Source organism: Musca domestica, unplaced genomic scaffold, assembly GCF_030504385.1.
Source record: "Musca domestica strain aabys unplaced genomic scaffold, Musca_domestica.polishedcontigs.V.1.1 246, whole genome shotgun sequence".
NCBI lineage: Eukaryota > Metazoa > Arthropoda > Insecta > Diptera > Muscidae > Musca > Musca domestica.
Window position 1 is genome coordinate 547,384 of NW_026712274.1, and position 14,614 is coordinate 561,997.

At 34.5% G+C, this 14,614-nt stretch overlaps 1 protein-coding gene across 2 annotated transcripts in view; it reads right to left on the reverse strand.

Annotated features, from left to right (window-relative positions):
* Positions 1–3,483: 3,483 nt before the first annotated feature.
* LOC131802807 (ADAMTS-like protein 3) overlaps positions 3,484–14,614 on the reverse strand; it is a 76,904-nt gene continuing 65,773 nt past the window's right edge. For both annotated transcript variants that reach the window (XM_059123440.1, XM_059123439.1), the window contains 4 exons: positions 7,478–7,972; positions 6,927–7,346; positions 4,075–4,225; positions 3,484–3,935 (listed from right to left, as the gene is read on the reverse strand). In XM_059123440.1, the coding sequence (XP_058979423.1) occupies positions 3,811–3,935; positions 4,075–4,225; positions 6,927–7,346; positions 7,478–7,972 (1,191 nt within the window). In that variant the 3' untranslated portion in view covers positions 3,484–3,810. The remainder of the gene's footprint in view (positions 3,936–4,074; positions 4,226–6,926; positions 7,347–7,477; positions 7,973–14,614) is intronic.

A 14,614-nucleotide genomic window follows, 5' to 3' on the forward strand; every position in this document is an offset into this window, starting at 1 on the left:
ATGAATATAATGTTTGAAGATTTGTAAACATATAATCATGGATTTCAGAATATTTATAGAAAAACTAAAACAGCTATAAACCTATTTTTTAGTGGAAATTTAGGACTTTTAAAAAGTATACTTTCAAGAAATGTAAAATTTATGGAATTCTTATTCTGCAAAAAATATTACCTTAAAATCCACAGTTTTAGGAGATTTGAATTATGGTTGTTAAATGGGCCTTAAATAAGATTTTTTCGTAAATTTGAAGATTTTCCAGCATTTTTTTAACCAGCAAGGACACAATAACTATTTTAATGAATATATCTCAAGTCGTGAACTTACAAAAATGAGAGTCGACATATAATTTCTCCAGAAAAAAATTAAAGTTTTTGTTGTTCAAGAATTTGTCTATACTCTAGTTGTAAGTTTTTAAAAAATACAGTTTTGGGAATAAATTGATCTAGGAGGTACTGTTATGTGGGTCTATATATAATATGTTGACATTTTTCTTTAAGATTGTTATTTACCCATATAGCTGCCTAAATACACAATTTTTTAGCCAAATCAAATGGAAAATGTGTTCGGACCCTTGGTACATTGTACATTTTCTGCGAAGGACGTTTGTAACCCCAAACCAAAACCAAGAGGCAAAATAGGATCCAAATTCATGTAGCCAAGTCCCCGCAAATACCTGAAATCAGAAGATACTTTTATATGAGAGTTAAACCACTAGTTGAGCCTATCTTGATAATTTTTTTCCAAGAATTGTTTCTTTCTAAGAACTAAAATTAACAAAATTTGTAAAAAAAAAGTACCTGAAATCTGGATATATCGTTATATAGGGGGCTAAATTAAAATGTAAACCGACATGACCCAAATTTTGTACAAATTATTCTACATTTGACTCAAAGGCCTGCTCTATCTTCAATTTGCGAAGTATAGAGCAAAATATATGTGAGGCCCTTCGTGTATGGTTAAGGCAACATATAATGAGCCCAAAAAAAAAAAAAAAAAGGTTTTGGTCTGGGAATCCAAAACCCTTTTGGGATTTTGATGTACTAACCTAATACTATCACCTCCACTTGGAATTTCCCATCCCCCCAGACCATAACCTGAAATAGTCGCACAGTATAATTTAGGATTTCTAAAAAATATAAGGACTTATCAAAGCTGGGTTTATTAGATTTTTTTTCGAAAGGTCAATGAATATTTTTATTAACGATATCTGACGGTTGTCTGTGAAAAATCTAATTTTATTGTAAGCAGATCACAAGTTCTCCGGTTTTTACTCCGGAGACCTGCTCGTGAACGGGATTGCTCGATGAATGGGAGATTTATACGGAGTTTATTATTCACCCTTTTGTTTTGTGTGGGACAGCTCTCGAGTCACTCCAGTTTGAAAGGGAGCAGAATCGCTCGAAATTGAGTGAAAGATTGCTCTAAGTGTGAAATCGAGTGGAAAATAGTTTGTTTGCTTATTTGATGTGGCTGTGAACTGTGGGAGAGATTGTGTACAAAATCGTAGAACAGTAGAAGCAAGGTACCGGTTGATTTTTTTAAGAAAGCAATAATGCCATCATAAGCTTTGTTGGTATAAATTAGCCACAAGGATTTTGAAAATATTTCATTTTGTTTCGTTTACAGCTATGATATGAGAAAATACAGCAACAGTATGACAAAAACTAAAAAAAATGCTCGGCTAGAGTTGAATCTGGTCGTTTTTAGAGGAATTTTGCTCTCACTCTAAAATGACAAAGTAGGCTCGCCCCTATTCGAGCGAATTCGTAAAATGGATTTTCCACTTGTTTATACACCCATAACTACTTTTTGGAGGTCTGATTGTAAGACTGGGATAAGTTTTGAGTTTTTAAGAATACAGATGTGCCAGAGCTACCATTTTTGTGGAAACCCCATCAATGCTTTAAACATAGGATTTATGAATATTTTTCGAGGATTTGTTTACAGATTTTAGGGATTCTTTTTTAAGAGAGTTAATCATGGATTGTATGGAATATATTTGAAGGAATAACAGGAAAGAAAATATATCGAAAGTTGTAAAATTGAAAGTAATTTTGGGAAAATTGTAGAATTACAGGGTTGCCCATATTCGACGGACCCATCTGGCAACGCCATAACTTTTGACAGAGATGTCACATCGCTTAATGACATACCGCGTTTGAAGCGTCAGTTCAAGCAGATTTTTATCATGAACCAATACACGACACGCAAGCGCTCTGAAATAGTTGAAATTTACAAAAACTTATCGTGCTTTTAAAACATTAAAAAATGTGAGAAGTGGCCTTCTAAGAACACCATTAAGCATTTATACGAAAAATTTTCGACTGGTAAGGCTCTTTCTAATCCGAAGAGCCCATATAAAAGTCGACCAAGGCGATCGGCCGAGAATATCGCTGCCGTACGAGCCAGTCCCCAAGAACATCCCAAAAACGCCGTTCTCAGTATGGGCAAGCCTGTATAAAGAATATTCGAAAGCATGCATAAATTTTTAGAAAAAATTCTATCTTTATAAAATTTTCTTTCTACATTGAAGGCCTTCTATCCAAAGAATACAAATTTAAGGTCTACATCAAGAAATTATCGTTAGGTTTGGAAAATTGTCGGGTTATTACCTATGGAAAAAATAATTTTATATATATTGGGTCACCGTTTTTCGAATTGTTGGATCTAAAAATATTTGTCAGTACAATTTTTACAGAATTTAATAAATTGTAAAATTAATAATATTACTGAAATTTACATTGAAATTACATATTTTTAAAAATAATTTTTTTAAATACATTTTTTAGAGAAATAGGTTCCAATGCTTCCCATATGCCAATAATTTTTGTAAACATTTTTTTATCGTAAATTTGAATATCATTCAACAAACAACATCTGCGCCCCAAAAAATAATATTAATTTAAGATCTAAAATTAAAAATAATAATCGAGGATTAATGTTTTGTTTGTATAAAACGAATACATTATTAGGATAATATTTGTGTATATATAAACATAAAGCTTAATAATTTGACATTATGATTTTCTCGTAATTTTGTCTTTGTTGTGTTTCTTTTGTTCATTTCTTGTTGTTGTTTTTTTACTGCAGAAGCCAAAGGCAATCATTTGTTTTTTTCGGGGTTAGGAGACACCTAATTAATTTGTGTGTGTGTTTTTTTTCTTCTTGACGAAACGAAAGGGCGGCGATTTTTGAAATCTTAGTATAGTGATAGAGGTTAATTATATGTATGTATGCTCGATTTTGTTTTGTTTTTGCATTTCTCGTATGTATATTAAGCCTTAATTTGTAACAATTAATGTTATCATCTTAAATATTGAGTTTTCTCTGCTTTGTTTTGTAGGAAATTTGTTCCGTCTTTTTTTTTTCTATTTAATTGTTTTTTTTTTAATTTTGCTTAATTTGTTATAAGTTTGTTGTTATTTTTTTTTTGTTTTAAAAATATTATCAAAAATTATAATAAACTGTTGTATAATTTAAACATTTGTTTTTTGGTTTTTCTTATTTCATTAACTATAATTGCTTGTTTTGTGTGTGCGAGTGACAGACATTTCCTGCATCTGGACTCACATGTCGTCCTCCAGCGTTTTAGCCAAGAAGTGTTGGTTATGTGATGACTTGGTCGGACCATAACGTAGTTGTTACATACCTTGGTTCACCATAAATTGTGCCTGAATCTGTGAGTTCCGAAGGTGGAGATTGATGACCATGATAACGAAGTATAGGAAGCTGCCGATGCCGATGCTGCTGCAGATGGTGGTGGAAATACAAATTATATGGCAGGTGTAGATTATTGTTAAACAGTAAATGCTAATTTGGAATGCTATTGTATTTGCAGGACTTGCAGCATTTCTCCTGGTAGCGTTGCAGGCGACACAATCCCATGGAGCGTACATTGCGGCAATAGCGTGAAGTATCTTTACATCGCTCAATGGCTGTGAAAGAAAAAAAAAAAAAAAAAAACATTACAACAATACCAATTAGATGTGTTTTTTCTTCTTTCTTTTATTTTGTTCTGTCTTTAACTTCACCGTCCCATTGGGGGTCGGACATCGAGTATTGTGCTTTATTTACCTTTTGCATAGCAGGGTGGACTTTTGCAGACTTTCATTACTGCAGGTCGGTTTTGATGTTTGCAAGCATTGCCCGCTGGTCTCCGTGTGCCATACCAAACACACTGCAGTATGCGATATTTGATGCCCTGGCGGCCACAAGGAGCATTGCACTGTAAATATCATCAAATAGGAATAAGTTGAAGAAGAAGCAGAAGCAGAATAAGAAAATAAAAACAAACGAACTCAACAATTTACGAGTGGAGAAAAAATATTGACAAAACCGGCAAAAATATGCCAAACGAGTTGGAAAGAAATGGGGAAAAATGGAATGAGTCGACCATAAAATATCCTACAGCGATGGGACAATAAGAGCTTAATTTTATAGAAAAATTGGGATTAAAGGCATACATAATTTTATACGTTATATTTTAAGCATGGTACAAATATTTCGATGTGGATATTTTTGACCAAAGTATGTATGAAATTGGCAGATTTTTAAAATACTGAAATTCATCATCGTACATTCCCTGAGTTTTATAAAAAAAATATTACTTTTGGTAACACAGGGACCAAATCAGATACCCCCTTTAGAATCAACTCCAAATTTCCTGAAAGTATTGCGGGCAAAAATCCAATATTTTAGTGGGATATATTTTCAAAACATAGGATGTGATATATACCCTCGTTTGGCTAGAGTTGGGAGTAAATATTTTTGAAGGCTGGATATTCCACTAAATCAAGTCCCTAATGATCTGCTGATTTGATGGAATTTCCATCTTCAAAATTGTTTACTCCCAATTTTTAGGGCATTGCCAATGGTGTACAACAATTTTTGGGTTATGGTCTGGCCTTGGGTTGGCCATTCCAATATAGATTAGGGATTAGGCACTTTTTATATAGCCCCCATGTAAGGTAATCCCTGATTTCAAGTATATTTTTCGACTTAGCAAAATGTTCAATCGGATTTTGTCAAATTGTTGGCATTTTCGGTTCTCTGTAAAAAAATAATTGTGAATAAGGTGAATCCATCATATATCTCCTGGTGTTAGAATATTCGAAGGTGTGATTGGCGTTTTTGTGTTTTTTTTTGGGGGGATAGAACACTTCTATGTCAGAATTTTTCGTTATAACCGGGGTTCCCAATGTCGAGGCCTCACATAGCGACATTTTTCAACGTTTGTTTATGGTTTTTGGGGATAGGAAATCTTTTTGTAAAAATGTCCCAATATAAGCATTGGTCTATTCCGCATATAATGGCGCCTTCCAAGTTCACGGCCAGAATACATATAATGTTAGAGTCATATGTAAAATTGACTGATGAAGTAGGTTGATAAAATTTTACTCAAATGTATAGTATATCTGCAGGACTTTTGGTATTGAAAATGGTGATTTAAGCGACATTATTCACCGGATATGTTTCAAATTTGGTATTTGAAGTTCGTAATGGATACTACAGCCTATGACAGAAAATTCTCCGTGCAGGTTCACGCCTTCGTATAGCCCCCATATAACGGCACTTTGGTATTTTGATGATTTTAGGGACATTATGCACCGGAAATGTTTCAAATTTGATATTTGAAGTTCATAATGGATACTACAGCCTAGGACAAAAAATTGTCTGTGCAGGTCCACGTCTTCGTATATCCCCCATATAGCTGTACCTCCCGATATTGGGTATTTTGATGATTTTAGCGACATTATTCCCCGTAATTGTTTCAAATTTGGGTTTTGAAGTTCGTAATGGCTACTACAGCTTATGACAGAAAATTTTCTGTGCAGGTCCAAGTCTCCGTATAGCCCCCATATAATAGTACCTCCATATATTCGGTTTTTGGTGATTTAAGCTTTGTTTTATTTTTTTTTTAAATCTTAAACCCTATGCGGGGGAGGTACCAAATAGAAACGATCCGATGTACCATATTTTTAACAAATCCTGTGTTGACGGAAATATTGAGATGCACCAAGTCTGAATGGAATCGGATGTTACTTTCGTGTTTTATGAACTTCATGGATATTAAAAATTTTGACTCTTTGTGGGGAAAGTACCAGAAGGAGTGGACCGATATATTCCATATTCCATACCTTGGGTAAATAAAAATAGTACTCTTACATCACATTGTATTAGAGTTATAATTATTCAAAATTTTGAGGGGGGAGATATTTGATGGAGTGGACCGATATTGTCCATTTATTGCACCTGACCTAGCACTGATTTAAAAATTAGGATTTGCAAAGTTGCAGCAAAATCAAACATTCCCTGTCGTTCTGTGCAGTAAAATATTTTTTGTTGAAAATTTCGAACTCTTGTTGCAGAGTTACCACAAGGACCAGATTGCTCATCTCCGAACTTGATTATAGTTTGATATTAATATTACGATGCACCAAGTTTGAGTGAAATTGGATACTCCCTTCGAGAGTTATCGTACACACAAGATAGACGGACGGAAGAACATTGCTAGATTGACTCCAAACAGACCTAGGGTCTAAAACAGATATTTCGATGATAAGGTATATATAATCGAAATATCTGTTTTAGGCCATATGACTGAGGGTATAAACAATGGTGTATTAACTGGCCCCAAATAATATCTTTGGATTGCAATGTTGAAATCTGGTTCTCGTTTTCTTTTTATACAACTCAAGGAAGCATCACATTGGTGGCAAAATTTTCTTTCGAAATTTAATCAAAATACCTATAAATAGCATATCAGACCATTTCAAAAAATATTCCAAAAAAAAAAAAGGTAAGCATGGCGATTTTGGCTTGGATTCTTTTTTTAAATAGGATTAAAATTCTCATTTCTATAGACCATATCAATTTTAATATATTTTACAGAAAAAAAACAATCGAAAAAAATGATTTTGACTTACCTCCGACCAAGGCTCCACACGCCACACACCCTTGCAACGCTCATTGTAGCACTCCTGGCGACTGATGGGCTTTTCGTATTCCGGACATAGACGAGATACGGTATCATTGGCAAAACGACACGAGACTTCACGTCGCTGGATAGCTGTGTTGCGGCCAAAGCAACGTGACTGATGACACAACGACCATTCTCCCTTGATCCAACGGGGGCACTCTTCGCTACCGCATGTCTCAAAGGTATCGGGTATGTCCAGGCCATAATCTTCACAGAATGCATTGTCCACAACTTCTTCTTGTTCCAGTGGTTCGTTGGTCTCTTCCGTGGTTGCCTCCATACCGAGCAGATTTTCGTTGTCCTCTTCGCCATTGTGGAGGTTGGGGAGGTTGGTTAAATGGATACGTATACAGGTAATGGTGCGTCGCTAATGAATGGACAAATAAAAAATGTTTTAAATAAAGAGGACAATTACATTAAATAAATTGTGTATGGGAGTTTTAATGGAGCTCCCATTCACCCCAACATTCCTCCCCCTTAATGGGGGGTTAAACTTACTCTCAATCCGGAACCAGCAGCTCCACATTTCTGTGAACATGGCGTCCATGGGCTTGTTAGCCATTTGTACGTGACTGTATTGGCGGAAGTCATGTGTGACGGTGGTAGATCTGACCAATGATTCGGCCATCTGGCATGGGGTAAATGTAAAGTTGATTGTCTCTCGTTATCGGTGGCATTTGTCGCTGTATCCGCCGTCTGGTCAACCATATCATCAACATTGTCAACACCATCAACACTGGCATCGTCGTCGTCATCATCATCGCCATCCCCATCAACGTGCGCCCCAACTTCGTTGCCATTGTTTCGGTTGCCTGGTTTTGTGTAAGCCTTGTTAGCGTTTAGCGGAGTTTGCAAGTCTTTGGTTGTAATGTGCGATACCATTTTCAATGGCTCATCCTCCTGATCGACATCCAAGCCATATTGCAGGCCTCTATCCGACAGCATGTGATGGCCACGAGAATTGCCAAATTTCTGGAATGATGACCAAAAATACTGCACACAGCCCAAAAAACAAGGATACAGCATAGACCGGCAGAAAAAAAACCCACACAGTTGGAGAAAATAGAGGAAAATTAGTAAACGCTGAAATGGTAGATTTCGAGCAATTTTGCATAACATATGCGAGATGGAAACTTAAAATGACAATTAAATGCTTTATGTAATGTGTATATGTATGTATATTTGTAATATTTAAAAGAAAACTATTTTTTCTGTAATAAAAAAAAAAAACTAAAACAAATATATGTCGAATTGTTCTAAGAATGTGTGTATGTCCACTACATGCTGATGTTTTTTTTAACAAAAATGTGGTTTTTGAAATGAAAATATGGAAATCATGCTGTTTACAAAATAAAATGGCTCTCCATGCATTCTGCTTTGTGTATGGCATAATTATCAAATGAGATATTACTTTTTTTTTGTTTTTTGGAATATTAAAATAAAGGATTACATCAATAGTACTTCCTTCCGCGATTGATTCCATCCATAGATACACATATTAAAAAAAACAACCTTTTATAATTTGACACTGTCTATAATGGTGTAATATTTTTTTTTAAATCCAATGATTCTTAAAGTAGTCCAAACCACTTTTCAGAGAACTACATTAAATGTTGTCAAATATATCTTAAAATATGAAGCTACCTTTGTATATGGTCAAGGTTATTTATATGTTTTAAACCATTTAACCTAAGACCTCGAAACTATGTTGGAGTTTTGATCTTCAAACTGAGAGGTATCACATCCATTTGTGATTCTCCATAATCCAGACTGGCAATTAACCAGTGCGAAACAGAAAATTTGCAGCCAATTAAGAAAAAATTTTCAATTTTTCAAAAATGAACAAGGTTTTTTATTAGCAAAAACTGGTGATATTTTTTCATGGTACATGTTGAATATACAAATTTCTTTTGTTCAGAGACTCTCAATGAAATTTGATGTAGAACAATTCTCCCTTGAACACTTTCCCCAAAAAATGAAGTGTAAAGGGAGATTTTGGCTTAGACTGGAAACGCGTTAAATTAACAGGAAAAGCAAACTCATAATTTTCACTCGAAGTACATAAATTTCGAATGTAATTTTCTTAAAAACTACTGTATTTAGATATAAAGTTTAAAATGAATTTTACAATTAAACTCTGTGTAAAATATTTCTTCCTTTAATGCCTTCTGCCTTGAAGTTTTATGTTACTTTCAGGCGTCAACTCGAAAAAAGACCAAAAAATATTGATGAAAGAAATGTAGGAATATTTTCGGGAACATCGATGCAAATATATTTTTGATATCCAGTGAAAATAGAGATTTTTGTTCTCTCGTGACTTATGGTGAAATTTGATGAGAAATATTTTTGTTCTTGAAGTCATCCTTGTAAAATGATGTTTTGAATGAGATTTTTACATAAACTCTCATAAAGTACGGCTTTAAGTCTAAAACCAGTAAGGAAAGGTCAAAAGTCGGGCGTGGCCGACTATATGATCCCCCACACCACTATGTGTATTTAGTAGAGCTCCCCTAACAACAAATAAGTATGAACCTTATTTGAATGCATATCATGGCACAATTTGGGAATTATATCCAACTCTGAATCGATTTTCAACAAATTTGACTCAGGCTTTTTACCTCTAGTACCAAATAACATTGCTGTATGGTGCATGATATGGCTTCTATAAGAATTATATAAAAACAATTTTTTTTCAGCAATAGATATACGGGACCAACCTTTACTAAATGGAAAAATTCGGTTGAATGTATAAAAATCTACCCAATTTGGGCTGATATTACATATATAATAGACAATAACCGTAAAAACGTATGAACATGTACATCGAAGGTATATAAAAATCTGAACCGATCTCAAAAAAAAATTTGCCAGAGGTATATTCGAACTGTATCTGATGTCCAGTATGAAATATCCTTGTTGTGATGTGCTTAATACGCATGTTATTGACTTAAACCCCCAAATCGGATGGAACATATATATGGGAGCTATATCTAAACCGATTTTCACCAAATTTGATGTACTTGCTTATAGACTGAATTCGGTTGGATGTTCCAAAATTCAGGTCATTTGGATTGATATTGGCCATTTGGTGCACAATAAACCTGAGCTATATACAAATCTGAACCGATCCTGAAATAATTTTAGGAACTTAATTTTGAGCTGTATCTGATGTCCGATATCAAATATCCTTGTTGTGCATATTACTATTATGCATATTACTATTATGTGAGGTACTTAAAATAATAAAAAATTAGATGGATTGTATGTATTGGAGTTATAGCTATATCTGAACCGATTTTCAAGATTAAAACTTTCCACCTAAATAATATCCCTGTTTTTCTTGCCCCCTTCTATTTATAAAACTTTGTGAAGTAAACTTTCAAAACGCCAATACGAGTGTTATCTTCACTTTCATAATCTACCAAAGCTTTTCTGTAATTTCAAATACTTAATTTTAACTACAGAAGGTTTTCCATTTATTTAATATATTTTGAAGGCCTGTAAATGGCAATATTTGAGATATACATTATATTTTACATTCTATACATTCGCTTTGGTAAATAGAATGTGTGCTAGTATATATATATATATATTTTCTATATTATTTATTTTATATATTGAAGGTATTGATAAAAGACATGTATAGGATCCAAAGTACAAAAAAAAAGAGGTAGAAAAAACTACGCCTTAAAAATATTTTCTTCCTTTTGGGGCAGTTATTCTGTAAAAGTATATAAAAGGTTTGTATATGTGTGTGCTTGTTCTAAAAAATGGTAAAAACACAAAATATGACTGTTTTGGTGCATGTCATAAAATTGTATTTGCTTTATAAGACTATATTTTAAGACTCAAATTTGATTTGCTATATAAGACTCTACTACCGCGTTGTATTTTACCTATTTTCTTTGAAATTAAATTAGTTTTCTTGTTAGTCCATACTGTTATCCATCATTAGGCAACCAACGAATGTCTAACTCTTTTAGAAAAAGCTACAATTTAAGAAATGTTCATCTACAAAACCAAAACTAATTTGTCCTCTTGAATTCTTTGAATTTAATTACATTTCACTGTCCCTATATGGCTATCTTAAATTAGAAGAATTGGAGGAAACACGTAATTTATGTCGCTTTAATTTTTGCAGCTCTTTGCTGGCTCATGAACACACATTGTAATCAAAGAGTGCATTTTTTTTTTGTTTTTGCAAAAGGACACTTTACAGTCTCGCCATGAAATGGTACGGCAATGAAAATTTGCTGCAAATGCGAATGGCCAAGAAAAGTATGAGAGTCGAGTTCAAATGTAGCCGTGTCTGAACACACTTTGCATAAAAGCCTCAACGTTGTTGTGGCATGCTTAACACATTTCGCTTTCATTTTATGCTAATGTTGCACGCCACGTCAGACACACATACAGACATATGCATATACACCTTAAAGAGCACACACGCATGGGTACCTCTTAAATACGTATGTGTATGTGTGTATGGATGGAAGTTTAGAAATGCCTTGGCGCAAAACATTGACGACGACCATGGCCATTGAAAACGAAACAAATTTCCAAAAATATAACAGAATCCTAAAAATGCAGTGCATTTCAATTCAGCCAGCCGGCTTTCGGAGATGAGGCAACACCGGTGAACAGAAAAACAGTGGAACATTGATTTCCCAAGTGCCACTTAAAATCCCCTAACTTTGGGAGGAAAAACAAAAAACCTATACGATTCTCCCATACACACACATGCTATATATGTATGCATATATGTAGTACATGACCACTCTCGTTCTCGTTCTCTTTCCGTTTCCGTTTGTCTTTTATTTGGCTGTTGTATTGTTGCAAAAATTTGAAACATTCACAGCAGATGAATTTAAGTGTGGCTGTGTGCCACTCACTTCACCAGCCACATGACGCCAGTGTTGGAGTGTGTAAGTGTCCCTTGAATGCGTTCCATATTCATGAGGATTGCATTGCATCTGAATGAGGAACGAGCGACGACTGAGTGCAATAGTAACAATAACAATAAGGACCTGAATGTTATTGCCGGGTATCAGATTCGGATAGATGTTGTTGTTGTTGTGCCACCGAGTTTCCCCAACATTAATGGGTTGGCTGTAGATCGACGGTGTTGTAGTTGCATTCTGGCGGCCATAGAATAACGGTGTTTTGCATCTATTTGGTCTGTCAATATTGAATAATGTATGACCCAACAGCCACCATGCCACTATGGTTTGCATTTAAGTACAAATTTGCATCACTCTAATGTTTGTCGAGGGGTCTTGGGAGATATTTGGTTAAATGGGTGTAACCAATATTGATATCTGTTGTGAAGATGGTGAAAAGAAAATTTTTGGTTCCGTAATTTTTAGTGGTAAATTGGTTTGGTTTATCCCAAATTTGATATTTATGGTAAAAATTAAGACAGAAACATCTTTGCAAATTTTTGGTTTTTTTAATTTTTGGTAGCATTTTACGAAAAGTTTGTCCCAAATTTCGTATTTACGGTGAAAATTGAGACAGAAACATCTTTGCACTAAAATTAGTTTTGCTCGACAAAATGGTAAAATTTGCAGTACAAAATGGACAAAATGGTAAATTTGTTGCAGAACCTAAATATGTCAAAATATTCGGTATTTTGATGATTTTTGCGACATTATTTATCGGAATTTGAAGTTCGTAATGGGTACTACAGCCTATGACAAAACATATCCTGTGTGCAGGTTCACATTTTCGTATATCTCCCATATAACGGTACCTTCCGATATTTTAAAGATTTTAGCGACATTATTCACTGGAACTGTTCGAATTTAAAGTTCGTAATGGGTACTACAGCCTATGACAAAAATTTTCGTAAGTAGGTCCACATCTACGAATAGTCCCCACATAATGGTTTTCATTTCTAGTTCCTTCCAAAAGGCGGAGGGTATTAAAAGTTCGGCCCGACCGAACTTAGCTGCTTTTTTACTTATTTTCTTCTTTCATTGTGTACACGTTCACCTTCCTCTCTCACAGTTCAAAGCAACCTCAAACCCGGTTTGCTGAAAAAAATAAATTATTTTTTACACCCGATTTAATTTTGAGTCATTCGTCTCTCGCTCTAATTTTTGAAATAGGAGTGCTCCCGATCTCATACAAAACAAAAGAGTGAAGAGTTAAATCCATATTAAACTCCGTCTCTTCGAGAAATCCTACACGCGAGAAAGTTTTGCTCCGTATTGAAAAAAAAAAAATACTTGAAATACTGAACCTGTGCAGAAGTTATCAAGATTTACCCTTATAATATATAAGGTATAACCTTCATATACCGAATCGTGAACCTGTATCGAACTTTTTAGTGAGCGTCATAAAATGAATGATGAGAAATCGATTTGGGAGAATTTATTCCAAAAACACCTTAAAAATATTGAAAATTAAATGTAGCTCTATGTGGCGGTACATTTGTATGTTTCTTTCAACACAGACAAAACTCTATATATTTGTAATGAAAACCACAAGAAAAAAAACTACAAATGAAAACCCTCCCTCCCCCAAACAAATCAACACACACGAATACTAAAACACTTACATCCATTTGTGCATGTGCATTGCATTTAGCTTTTCCTGATTGAAATCTGTGGGTAGATAAACATTAGCATAGTCACTTGTTTTTTTCGGCATTGCATGCCTCCGACATTGCATCGGCAATGTAGCGTTGCCACTGCCACAATCGACAAAAAAGAGGGGGGTGGCGGGGGCTTTAGATACAAATGGATGTCGGCGGTGCATTTGTATATTGTTATTGTTGTATGATGTGCCAAAGCTTTTGATTGTGTTGCCAAATGACTTTTATCACAACACTCACGGATTCACTGCTACTCATCAACTCACGCCAATCCGCAGATTAGTTGCAGCAGCCCCCATTTGTAATTGCCAAGCGAATTTACGCGAACATATTCAGAATCCAATGGGTCATTATTTGGCAACTGATAAAATGGGAATTTAATGTGTTGTAAATTTTTGGAAAAGTCCATTGTTTTGTAGTTTGTCCTTGATGTCAAGTAAGGGGAGGAAATACAAACCCTTTCATCTCAATATTGGTTTGAGTATTTCGTGTGTTTTAAAGGTACTCTTTGTTGGTTGTTCCAAGGCACATCTTTTGCTATTTGGTTGATGAAATTTATAATAAAAATAATTTTAAGGATTTTTAAATATTTTTCAAACATTAAAAATTAAAAAAAATGTCATTCTCCTTCAACAAGAACACAATTGCCTTTTTTACATTAAATAATGTTTTTTTTATTCTCACACTTTTGAGAATATCCAGAAATCATTTGTTACAAATTAAATTACGCTCATTTATATGCGATGACAGCAGATTTCCAATAAATTTAACAACAGTCATTCTTCATGTTGTTATTGCGGCGACGGCAGCTGTTCGAATCCGGTTGGAATTGTGGAAACTGCCAACCAGACTCTCATGCGCTTTCTATGTTGTTGTTTGTTGGTCCGGTAGTTGGTAGTCATATGAAAATCGAACTAATTAAATATGTTCATGTCGAAGCACTGAAGCTGTTTCGTTACATAAAAATCAGCGATGCATAAATTGAAAATGAATATGTGTGGGTGTGTGCATATTTTTATACCCTCCACCTTGGAAAGGAG